This window comes from Cyanidioschyzon merolae, chromosome 14 (assembly GCF_000091205.1).
Source record: "Cyanidioschyzon merolae strain 10D DNA, chromosome 14, complete genome".
Taxonomy (NCBI): domain Eukaryota; phylum Rhodophyta; class Bangiophyceae; order Cyanidiales; family Cyanidiaceae; genus Cyanidioschyzon; species Cyanidioschyzon merolae.
Genome location: NC_010140.1, coordinates 774,077 through 786,206, shown reverse-complemented (window position 1 = coordinate 786,206; position 12,130 = coordinate 774,077). Strand labels below are relative to the sequence as shown.

The following is a 12,130-nucleotide window of genomic DNA, read 5'->3' as shown; positions in this document are numbered from 1 at the left end:
AGAAACTAGCGTCATCGTTACTCGTTGCGTCGTTACTGAGGCTCTGCGCTGACCACAACCGTTCGCTGAGGCAAGTACGTTGCAGTGCTGTCGCTGCTGCTCCTTTGTACCTGATACAGGACTAGTCTGAAACACGAACGCAAGTCGTCTTGCATAGGAGTGTGCTGGACATGGGTCGCCAGCGCGCGCATACGCAAATCCCTGCAAATTTTTCGCATAGAGCATTGGGCATCCATTGCAAGCAACGGACTCATCTCCTTTGTCAGAAAGAAGCGCTGAATCTCGAAGAGGTGCTTTCCACGAACACGCGTATGGAGCGATCCGCTACCCAGATACGATAACAGGAGAGGTTCCCGACTAGCGCTCTATATGCAGGACGCGCGAACTACTGCACTTTCAGGGCTACGTTGCTGTCGGCCGATGTACGTCACTTGCACCGATCGTGCGTACCATGCACCAGCAAGGCGCTAGCGACGCCCTAGCCGAGGCAATGTACTCTTGCAAGCGATGCCACGCACTGTCCTCCAGTACACGGCCTGAATTCCCGTGCAAGCGCATTGGGTTCACAATCTCCGGACGGCTATTTTAGCAATACAGAGCGACCTTCATCGCCGAGAACGAGCGTTCGCATTCTTTGTCGACTCGGTTACCGAAGAGTGGCCCCGCTCGAGGCCATCCAGATCGGTAAACTCTTCGGACGCTGCAGCGGCCGTATCTGTGGAAGACATTGCAGCGTTCCGATCGATGGGTGCACGATCAAGGAAATCGATAAACAGCAGCGGTAGCAAAGACGATAGATTACAGATCGTGATGAGCGCCCAAAGGTTCGTAAAGTTTTGCTCTGTCACCCCGAGCACCTGCGTCAGCAGCGCGCCCATTTCGGTGCCCAAGACCCCGCTCGCGTTGTACAGGGACATGAGCGTCGCGAAGACGACAGATTCTGCACCTGGGGGACACAATCGAGCCGCCAGCACCAAAGTAGGCATGAAGGCGACCTGACCCAAAGCGGTCAGTACCGCAGCATCCCCAAGCACGAACCAGGAATTCGGGATTCCCCATCGGGTGTTCAGACCTGTTACGAGAATGAGCTGCGAGAGACCCAGCGGTACGCTGAGGATGGTGCTCCAACGAAGCATCGATTTGATCGGCACGCGTTGCAGGAAACGATTATAAACGAAAACGCCGACGAGCATTGCCGCACTTGAGATGATGCGAATGCGGCCGAGGAATTCTGGTCCAAAGTGAAGCTCATTTGTCATGTAGTAAAAGAACGCGGTCTCTGCGGAAGGGGTTGCTTGCCACAGGAAGACAAACGCCGTTGGATAGAGGATGGATGGCTGTCGAATAGCATTCCAAAGCTTGCTCAGCAGTTCCCTGGCGTCTCGCGCGACCTGCTCACTATACCGGGACCATTTTGTCGCCTGGTGGACGCGGCTTCCATCTTGACTCGCAGCGCTGCCGGTCGACCGCTCTTGGACGAGCGCTTGCTCGCTATAAGACGGTCGCTCATCGATGAAGAAGGACACGGTGCTAATCATGAGGGGAAACGTTGCCGTCATAAGAAAAATCTGACGAGGCGTGAAGCGTTCCAGTAATGATCCCGAGAAATACGAGGTCACGAGACCTCCGAACGCCGATATGCCCCAGCAGAGACTCTGCAGTGAACCGGCACGTTCCTGTGAGTTCTCGCGGACCCGCTCAACAACGAGACCGTCGGCAACAACATCACTGATGGCTACGGCGAGCGATGCTAGTGTAGAGCAGAGCAGCGCCTGAGCCGGCGTATGGGCCCAGGTTGCAAGGCCCAACCAGGACGCGGCTCCTAACGCCCCTGCGAGGCTAAGATAGGATCGTCGATGATAGCCGAAGAGCGGCACCGCATCAGAGAGAAAACCATAGAGGGGTTTGATGGTCCACGGCAACGTCTGGACACCACTCAGCATTGCGAGTTGTGAAGGTGACAGCTTCAGCTCATCCTTGAAGTAAAATACGGTGGCTAGTCGAGCCAAACCAAGGACGCCTTGTACTAGATACACGAGCAAGATAGACGCGAGCTCAGGCGTTGGTTCATAACCTTGAAGCAGTCGCTCGAGAAGGAGAGTTCGGAGTTTGGCCAGCTTTCTGCGGCTTGCAGCCACAAACCGCACAGAACGACGGGAAGCGAGAACAGGTCGCTCACGCTTCATCAATAGCCGAAACCGCCCATGGCGCCACGCAGGCCAACGCATGCGTCGAATGCAAGGAGCAGGCTTTGAGATGTGCAGGTTTCCCGGTGTGAAGGTGTCCAGAGACAAGGTCTCTTGCGCTGCTTCAGGCGGTGCGCTGCGCGTCTGCACTCCGCACGCCTGCTGCTGTGACCGTGCTCGCCAGGGAGCAGCAGCTGTGCTGAACGCGAGTCGGTAAACTTGCGGCGCAACCGGGCCCTTAGCCCGTGCATGCATTCACGTTGGCAGGGCCTTTCCCAGTCGACTCTGAACCAAAGAGTATGGCCTCCGCCCGCGGCCGACGACAAGCCCAGCGTCTCACTCGTCCGCAACGTGCACTTGTTCAGTAAGCGTCCGATAGCACGCTAAAAATTGGTCCAGTGTTTCTGCTAGCTCGTGTAGCGTGCAGAGTCTAACTGAGACTCCCGAGGCTCAGCCTCGTGTCCGACCGACGGAAGCAGAAGGCCAACTCCCCGTGCGCACCGTCACGAAGCCGCGTCCGTTTGTATTTCGTGTTTGACGCCGCCTCACCGAGACCTATTCGATATTGAGACAAGTCCAGGCTGCTAAACTTGCCGCACAATGGGCATTACGCCAAAGTCTCAGAACCGTTATCGTTGAAGTGTGTCAACCAACTCCAAACCGCATTGTTTCTGGTGTGTCAATCCGCAGATGACGTTGGACGGCAATCTGTTGGTACGGTTGCCATTGTGGCGTTGATGCGATCCCGAGGATGTACGCAAGAGAAAGCATCGGTACATGAAGGCGAGCGGTCGATAGAGGACGCTCTTGATGCACGGATCAAGTGCATGCAGGCCTATGCACATACATACACGTGTCCTAGAATGCGTGCACCTGCGGATGCGTGCACGAGTACATGTCGCATGGAATCTTCCAGAGTGCTGCATCGCAGTGCTCTTGATGCACGGATCAAGTGCATGCAGGCCTATGCACATACATACACGTGTCCTAGAATGCGTGCACCCGCGGATGCGTGCACGAGTACATGTCGCATGGAATCTTCCAGAGTGCTGCATCGCAGTGCTCTTGATGCACGGATCAAGTGCATGCAGGCCTATGCACATACATACACGTGTCCTAGAATGCGTGCACCCGCGGATGCGTGCACGAGTACATGTCGCATGGAATCTTCCAGAGTGCTGCATCGCAGTGCTCTTGATGCACGGATCAAGTGCATGCAGGCCTATGCACATACATACACGTGTCCTAGAATGCGTGCACCTGCGGATGCGTGCACGAGTACATGTCGCATGGAATCTTCCAGAGTGCTGCATCGCAGTGCTCTTGATGCACGGATCAAGTGCATGCAGGCCTATGCACATACATACACGTGTCCTAGAATGCGTGCACCCGCGGATGCGTGCACGAGTACATGTCGCATGGAATCTTCCAGAGTGCTGCATCGCAGTGCTCTCAAGTCTCTTGCTCTGCGCGTGCTGGGACAGCTTGCTATTCCTTTCTCTGTTCGCGAGATAAATGCTTGCCCTGCGCACGGGCAAGCACTGAGCGTTTCCCAAAACGAGAGCATCTTTTAGGGGAAGCGTTTGTCGCTGCGGTTGCTAGTGTTGGTTTATGTGGCAGACGAACTGGGTAGCACGCCCAGCGAGCGGCTTTGGAGCTACCAGGGCGTTGCCGTCACGCCACGCACAGCTAGCTTGTTCGGCAACCGCGTCGCCGTGCCGCACGAAGAACCGAACAGGTCCCGGGTTGGCGAAGCTGCGGCTCGCTAACGGCCAGCGGCACACATACAGAAACGCACTATGTTCCTGCGCTTCATCTGGGCCCGAATCCGGCAGTGATCAAAAGCTGCCACCTCAAACCAAGCTTAGCGCACTGCTCGAGCAAGCAGAGGAACTCGGCTTGGATACTGCGGGCCCTCCGCTCCTGCCGGAGCTTGTTCGACATTTCTTGGACATTGAGCCTCGCGTCTGGCGTCGAGGACAGTCGCTTCGAGATCGTTTACGGGAACACTGCATATTCCCTGGTATGCCGATTCCGGAAGACGTGGATCTCAGTGATACGCTGGGCGCGAGAGACCCATCAGCAGCACCCGCGGAAAGAAAATTCGACTACAACCTCTTTTTGAACTGGCTCGGCTTTCGGGACAGAGACGAGGCGGTTGCATACATGGACGAACGCCGTCTGTATCGAAAACGCGTCCGCCGGTTCAAACGGCGGCTCGGCTTCGTGCTAATGCTACTCGCCGTGACAGGGCATGCGGGAAGCCTGCTGCGGGCTGCGAGCCGCACACCCGGCGGATACGCTATAGCCCTGACGATTGGTGCCACACTGGACGCATTTCTGGTGACGGGGTGTATCATGGTAGCGATACCGGTCGTGTTGCTCGCGTGGGATTTTCTGAGCGCCCCAGTGGCGCGGCGCTTTGATCCGCGGCGTCTACCAGGATACCGCGCAAGCGATGCAGTGCGGCGACTCCTCTTGATGTATGCTTTCATGGTCTGGCCACTGCTCGGTTCAGCAGCCGCAATCGGTAATGCATGCACATTCGTGCACGACCCCGTCATTCTCACCTCATCGTGGATACAAGGAGGCTTAACCGAAATCGGTATCTTTTGGCTGCTTGTGGGTATTTCGGCGCGGGCAGCGGCCATTCCGGCGCTGTGGCAATGGCCAGACCTGAATCAGGAGGTACGCATCATGGCCAGCGGTCGCCAGAATCGACTAGTGCACGCGTTCTGTCTCTGGCGCTGGCTCGTCACGGCATCATGTCTGTGGGCAATACTCTTGCGTTGCAGTGCTCTTGTGCGCCCTCGTACAGGACTCGTAGCCATGCAGTATCCGTGTTGCTGGGGCCTCACACTGCTGGCAAGGCATCGCCCATTGTGGTTGGGTGCATGGCTGGAACAGGGGCTTCACCAGATCGTCTTGGTGGTAGCGGCATGTACCATTGTCGCTTATCTCTGCTACGCCCTCTATTACTTGAATTTTGTGGTTCCCAAAATGCCGGATCTGGACCACCCCAAAATCGACGATCCAGACGATCTGCTTTCGATGGATCCGCTGAACAGGGTCCTGGCAGAGTGCTCGCCGCCGGGCGCAAGGCAACGCTTCTCGCCGATTCGGGCACTGCTCGTGCGATTGCGGCTCATTGATGACGATAGCCCCGAGAAAGAATACAGCCCGTTCGGAGAGGGGCTTGTTGAACGGCCAAGCAATCGGTCTGCCCTCTGTCGACTGGCGTCTGATCCGATCATTCTCGATGATGACGATGAGCTTCTACGTGCTCTGGACGCGCTGCAACCCAACTCCTACGTGAATCGTCTTCTAGACGCCGAGAAGAGAGCTTATGAGCAGGCGGGCCGCCCGATAGACTCGCTTTTCAAACCGCGCTGGGAATGGCTTCAGGTTTCCGAAGAGGAGGCACGAGCGTTGACCAAACGTATTCGCGCGCCGCCCCCGCCACCGGACCAACGTCCACTGGTTGAGCTCGTCGAGAGCGATCCATTCGAGCAGGCAACGGAGTCTGCGACTCTAGAGCCAAGTTTTCTCGACGGGGCCGGTAGCGGAATACGTCAGCGAGACTCCCCAGCCGATCCTGAGTCGGACACCGAAAGTGACAGAGACGATGATGGCGAGAGCGGGCCAGCTAGATCTGATATTTACCACGCCTAGGATGGGTCTGGTCTTGTTCCCGCTGCGGATCGCAGCAGGAAGCTCCAGAGCGCTGCTTGCGTCATAACGTGACCTTGTTTGCGTCTCCGACCCGGCACATGATGACTGTGTATTGCTGGTGGTGGTGCGGCGAAGACCGCGAAACCTGCATGCCTGCAGTACATGCAGACGGTACGCAAGGGCACGGCTTGCGAAAAATGCGCAAGTCCCAGATTGCCATCAGCGACGCACGTGGCAGTTTGCGTTCCTGCTGTTGTAGCTTAATTGCGTGCGGCCCGAGATTCCGACGGCAACCAAGAGTTATCATATCGCAGTGGTTGTCCCGGCGATGACTGAAACGTTTTGTGAACAAGTCTCGTCCGTTCTGACCCCTCTGCGGGCGGCAAGGCTTGCACCAATGCAATACCGGGACCTTTCGCCGGCGCCTTGGGAACGCTGCCCATGGTCCCAGTCGACACGAACGCGCCTCAGCAACGCGTCGTCCCGCCAGATGAAACCCGTGGTCTTCAAGTGCTGTTACATTATATCCGTTGCCTTGGGAATGTTCACGGGAAGCACTTGATTGTCTCATCAAAACGCTATCTGAGCCGGACTCGACAGCGAAAAAGAGGCGCGAAACTGGGTAACGGTGCGCATGATCCATACGAAACGCTCATCGATGCATCGCGCCTTGCAGAGGCGAGACTCGAAAAGGTTGTTGATGCAAGTTTGTACCTGTGGAGGCGCCGGCGCACGGATGAAGCGCTGTGTGTTTCCATTCGGACCCGAATGTGTTAGCACGAAACCTCTCGTTCGAGCTTCCTTCCACTATGTTGATTCAAAGCCAGTGCTCGAAACACAACGAGCACGAGCGCATCGCTTTCCTGTCCCTGCGCAATTTGTCGTATCATGGTGTCTGTCTCGAGCGAGCGCCGAGACATGTCCACTCGTGAGAGCCGCGCTCGCATCTATTGACTCAGCGTTGATCTGGTTTACAGCGCTGCGGTATCCTAGACACGTCACGCCGCTGTGACGCCCATTTTGCGCACGGAACGCAACCTGTGGGACGCACGTATGCTATCATCTTTTGGCAGTGTCTCGGTCCAAGAGATTCCGACCGATGCCGGGTTGGTTTGTGCTTTTGCATGACCTTGCAAAGCCTTTCCGCTGCCTTTTCGTGAACGCAGAGGCCGTCGGCCCCAATCATCTCGTTTCGTGAATCGTCGCCAAATGCGCAAGGCGGGTTGCTGCTGCTGCTGCTGCTGCTGCGCCTTCACGGGCCGCTAAGCGGATCCAGCATCGAGGTCACTGTGCCTATGAGCAAAAGCGTCCCGATGAGTGCCGCTAACACCAACAGCTGTCGTTTGCGCTCCGCTTCTGATTCGAATTCTACTAGAATCTGCGATAGGTCACTCACCTCGCCACTATTATCAATGTCGCTTACGCGATAAACCCAGGTTCCCGTAGCCTCTGGCGGTGTATCGATGAAGCGATAGGCTCCACCTTGTGCGCCCTTGCTTCGCAGCGTGTCGGGGGCGCTTTTGTAGTCTGCGATCACTTCCCAGTCCGTGGACTTGCCACGCCGCCGTGAAACCTGAAATCCCGCGTTATTGGTCTCACCCTCGGTGCGCCACAGTAGCTCGACGTCCCGGTCGTCCACAATCCTGGCGCGCAAGCCGATACCCGCAATTTCCTGTGCTTGAGGGTCACCAGCGAGTCGCCCTCGTGCATCTGTGCGTGAAGCGAGACCCTTCTCCTTTGAGGGTTCCTCCTCCACTAATCCAATCATCCAGGGTGCGTAGGGCGTTCCGTCTGGCCGATACAGCGACGCCTTGCCGCCAATTTTCTTGTCCTTGGGTGGCCGTTTGCTCTCAAGCTTCTCACGCAGCTGTGCAACTGCCTGCTCACGTGACACGCCCATGCGCTCCAGGTCCCGAAAGTATCCAGGATATGGCTCTTTGACAGGCGGCAGCTCGGATTCCGCAGACTCGTCCTCAACGGCACGTAGGAAAAGCGCTCCAGTGCTCCGCGACGAACGTCGACGCAGCTGCGCCCAGCGGCGGCTACGTGAACTGCGTGCTTTGCACCCTCTGGACGTGGATGCCAAAGCGCGCCCTTTATAGAGTGCAACATCACTCAACAAATTATACGTGAATCCAAGCAGAGTCATCTTCGAGGTCGGAAGTGTGCACCTCGTGCCTCGGCTCCAGACCAGAAAAGCGCCACGAGTGGTGCAGCGATGCGCATAGCATCGTATACGGCGCTTTGACGCGCCGTGCGTCTCTAGGCTTTCTGGTGCGTTGGTGCTCGTGCGCAGCGCAGCGCTGCGCGCTCGGTAGGGTATTTCCCTAAGGGCGCGTCGAACGAAAAGGGAATACCGTAGTGCTCGCGCTGTTTCCGCCTTGTGATTTCGTTTCGAAGGATTTTTCGATGCATAGCCTCTAGATGGAAAAGAGCGGCGAAAAGAGGTTACGAATTCCTATGGAGTTCGAGGATTTTCGTGGATTTTGGTTATTCGGAATGGCTCCTCCAAGGATTTTGCCGCTGGATTTCGATATGGCACCGGAATCGAGATGATTCGCGACGCCCTCGAACATGGGTTCCCCCGCTGACCGACTTTTGAATCCAGTGCATATCTATAGGTTTCGAGTCTTCTCGTTTTCCTACAGTTTGCATTCTCAAATCACATATTCTTCATGGTTCTGATCTTTCCGTTTCGAGGCAAGGTGTGGGGCCAGCAATACGAAAGGGAAAAGCTCGACATTGTCCGTTGATGTTCTGTTCACGCGCTCCTGCTGAATGTTCACTGAACTGCTCGAGTGCAATACTCGATTTCGTTACAAAGGCAAATTCGCCTCCGCTCATGTCTATCGACGAGGCCGGATTCGACAGCACCAATATGATCCCTCTCAGGAGGAAACTTCCCAGTGGCTCCCGTTTCTTCTTTTTGCGTGGAAAAAGGTCTTGGCCTGGGACTCTAGTCATCGCTGGGATCGCTTCCCGTGGATCATGCATCGGCGCTCTGCACGAAGGAAGTGAAGACGGATCAAAATTTCATATCTTGTTGATCAGCGTGCATTTCCTTCCGAAACTCTCTCTACTATGAACAAAATCGATTTCCACAAATCCTCAAAAGAATGGAAGAGCGATCGCTTGCGTGTGCGACGTGCACCAAGTTCGCTTTGGGTAACACCCCGAAGAGGCCCGTGAGCGCAGGGTACGGTATTGGGCATGAAAACAGATAAGCGCAAACAGTTAGGCCCTCTCTACACGTCGCCGACGAGCACCAATGGACGAAGCGAGCGTTCACGCGCCCCAGCGTGGCACTTGGAGAAGTAGGCGCTGTGGACATATCTGCGTATCTGACTGCAGTCAATGGACATCGCTGCGCAGGGTGCACCGGTGCACTAGACATAGTGGGTGCAACAGACAAACGAATTTGGATCGCAACTTGCGTCTGTGCACGAAATACGTTGACACCAGACGGAAGCAGCGATATCGGCACAGTATGGCTGGCATCAGCATCAATCGACAGCAAACAACGAAACGGGAAGGACGCAAGAGGCCAGCGAATTGAATGCCGGAGTTTATGGAGGGTAAGAGGAAGCTGTTGCTGAAAAAGCCCACGACGGCTAATATTGATGACCTTGACGACATGTCCAGGCTTGAGAGTGCGCAGCCGAGATAGTGTACCTGTTCCATTCTAGTCTGACATGTGTTTAACCATCTAACGCGGGGCTGCGCTCGCTCGCATTACGATCCGGCCTTTCGTGTGGGCCCCAGCATCGACACGACGACTTGCGCTGTTTCCGTGCGGCGACAGTGGCAACACATTCAGCACTGTAGCAAGCGTTCATCGCAGTCTCGCGCTCCATTTTATGGCTCCCGGCTGCATGATAATCCATGCGCACTGGAGCATGACGATGGACTGAGCTCGGAAAGCCACCACGTGTTCTGGGCGATACCTACAACTGCGTCATCATCGGACGTATCGAGAACCGCGCATCGCATGCTGTATCTCCGTAGTGGCAGTTCTGGCGTGCCTGCAGCGTTGCAACAGCAGCGTGCGAGCATCCGAGTGCAACGTACTTGGCGCCGCTGCCTCTGCACAGTCCAGACAGAAAGCCATATCCGCTCAGGGAGATATGGTAGCTTCACGTGAAAAGCTCTTCGTTCGCGCATGTCCAGTGAATCGATGTGCTCAGCGAGCCGGTAGGTAAGCAAATCTCAATCACCTGCGTTCAGCGCTGCTGTCGTCACGAGCACACGCACTGGTGCCGGGCGACTCTGGGTAGTCGCGCCCTGTAGCGAACACAGGCTCGCAGCAGTCATTCAAAAGTGAGCACTCGCGGCAAGGCGCACACCGGGGTTGCCGGCAGGTTTGCTTACGTGCTGTGGCAACCTAGTCAGCAGGTAACGACAGTTTCGATGCCGAGTCCCATTTGACTGCATCTAAATCGTCTGCAGAGAAGCATGACGCATCATCGATGCAGGGGCTCGATCTTCGCCCCTGCCACCGAGGCCGCCCGTGAGCGCCTGCAAACGTCGGCAAGTACGCGTTTCCACAGGCATCCCGATCGCTCTGACCAGGCGTCCGCGGATGCTAATCGTGTCGTAGATCGCTGTCCTTTCAGGCGGGCCCAGTTTTACACAAACCATCGAAGAACACTGTGGTCGTTCATGCGCTCGAGACTGACACCAAGCCGTGCGCTCTTTACTGCGTACAGTGTTTAGGAGCGAAAAGCTACACGCGTCTTGTACGCTAGATACTCGCTTCTTTACCGCTAACGTTTCGACAAGCTAGTCGTTCATGTATCATCGGATAATCAAGCTCTAGCGGGCGGAATGCGCGGGACTCTTATCTCGCGCAACACCTTACGAACGGTGGACGCTCGACAGGCGCACGCTACACTCAAAGCGGCATGCGAAACGTATCACCACACAGGACCAGTAATCTCCAAGTGATGCGCGTGGCGGCGTGCCACTCCGAATATCAATTCGACAAGTGCCCACAGTACAAGCTCGAGAGGTCGCGCGCGCTCACTCGGAGCACTCTCGTTGGGTGTCGAACGCGCTGCATACCTCACGCTGCTATCTCGTGGCGTTCATTACCAAGCGAACCGCGCGTAGGCGATACGAATTAGCTAGTGCTCCCAGCACAGGCCGCATTCGCCTTGAACTAGACACATCCTCGCCGACTTTCATCCAAGACGCCACCCAGTGCTCGTTGTCCTTCTCCGAACAGCCTCACTGCTCCACGGTCTCGCGCAGACGACGAATCGTCGTGCGCACTGTTGCCGCTGCGGTGGTGTTCAGGACCCAGGCGCCACCAGCTATCCGCTTCCGACAGCGCTTGCACTCCCATACGCCGACTGCCTTCCGCTTCACTGCATCCTTCGCGCAAAACGGACACGTGTACTTGGCGTGCTGGGTGATTTCCATCTTCTTCACGGTTTTTCGCAGTGACGCTCCATACCTCGTACCGTACTTGCCGCAGATGCCCACTTTCCGTGTGCGTTTGCCCATTGCTTGCAACTGGAACTGCAGACTTGTCGCCACGACTAAACGCCTTTCGAGAGTCGAACGACGTCGGCGGCGTACAGTAATGGCGGCGAACGCGCCTTAGACAAATCGTCTCTGACTGATGTGCAGACGCCTGCCCGTCTTTTTGGACCGGCCACCCACTACTGCTTCCAACATTTTCTCATATAGTTCGACTTTGAGAGGTTGTCCAATAAAGTTCTCTCTTGTCTACTCTGGAGGTCTCTTGTCCAGTACCGCACATTTCCGTAGATTGATTGCGGCATTAAAATCTCGGTTCACAAACTCCATACGTTTCTTCCCGTCCGGAGTTATACTCACTAAAGCGAGTAGTCCACGAACTTTCGCACTCCTTTCCGTTTGCGCCTCCGTCAGCGGTCCGTACTTTGCTATTTCCTCAGCGCTCCTCTGGCACTTTTCCATCTCGACTCTCTGAAGTGTACAACCCAGTTCATGGTGTGCATAGGACGTTCGGAACTCATCTACAGGTATCGTAACGAAACGCCGTGCGCACTCCCTGTATGTTCTTGTCGTTGGAGCTGGAGTAGTCCCTTTTTGGGTCTTCCAGCGCCCTGCTCCGTATGCTACGACGAGCCTCTGATTTTCATCCTCCTTCAAGGCGCTCAAGTTATTGAATAAATTCGCGAACCCCCGCTGCTTCCCACAATACAAATTCATACGCAAACGAGCCCACCGGGCCTTGGTATACTCCTCCCACAGTGCATCCCAATGGACAATGCAAACTTCCATGA

The 12,130-nt window shown here is 55.9% G+C and overlaps 4 protein-coding genes across 4 annotated transcripts, besides 1 other annotated feature; 1 reads left to right on the top strand and 3 right to left on the bottom strand.

Annotated features, from left to right (window-relative positions):
- Window positions 1-605: 605 nt before the first annotated feature.
- CYME_CMN318C (folate monoglutamate transporter) lies at window positions 606-2,441 on the bottom strand (the record flags this gene model as incomplete). Its single annotated transcript, XM_005537366.1, has 1 exon — window positions 606-2,441. One exon carries the CDS (start codon window positions 2,439-2,441, stop codon window positions 606-608), a length of 1,836 nt encoding a protein of 611 aa, XP_005537423.1.
- A 1,356-nt stretch (window positions 2,442-3,797) lies between these two features.
- CYME_CMN317C (hypothetical protein) lies at window positions 3,798-5,858 on the top strand (the record flags this gene model as incomplete). The annotated part of the gene is made up of 1 exon (XM_005537365.1): window positions 3,798-5,858. The coding sequence occupies one exon, from the start codon at window positions 3,798-3,800 to the stop codon at window positions 5,856-5,858; it is 2,061 nt and encodes a 686-aa protein (XP_005537422.1).
- A 1,252-nt stretch (window positions 5,859-7,110) lies between these two features.
- On the bottom strand, window positions 7,111-8,007 carry CYME_CMN316C (hypothetical protein; the record flags this gene model as incomplete). The annotated part of the gene is made up of 1 exon (XM_005537364.1): window positions 7,111-8,007. The coding sequence occupies one exon, from the start codon at window positions 8,005-8,007 to the stop codon at window positions 7,111-7,113; it is 897 nt and encodes a 298-aa protein (XP_005537421.1).
- Window positions 8,008-11,084: 3,077 nt separating this feature from the next.
- On the bottom strand, window positions 11,085-11,363 carry CYME_CMN315C (60S ribosomal protein L37A; the record flags this gene model as incomplete). The annotated part of the gene is made up of 1 exon (XM_005537363.1): window positions 11,085-11,363. The coding sequence occupies one exon, from the start codon at window positions 11,361-11,363 to the stop codon at window positions 11,085-11,087; it is 279 nt and encodes a 92-aa protein (XP_005537420.1).
- A 37-nt stretch (window positions 11,364-11,400) lies between these two features.
- Window positions 11,401-12,130: part of a sequence feature (repetitive element) that runs on past the window's edge.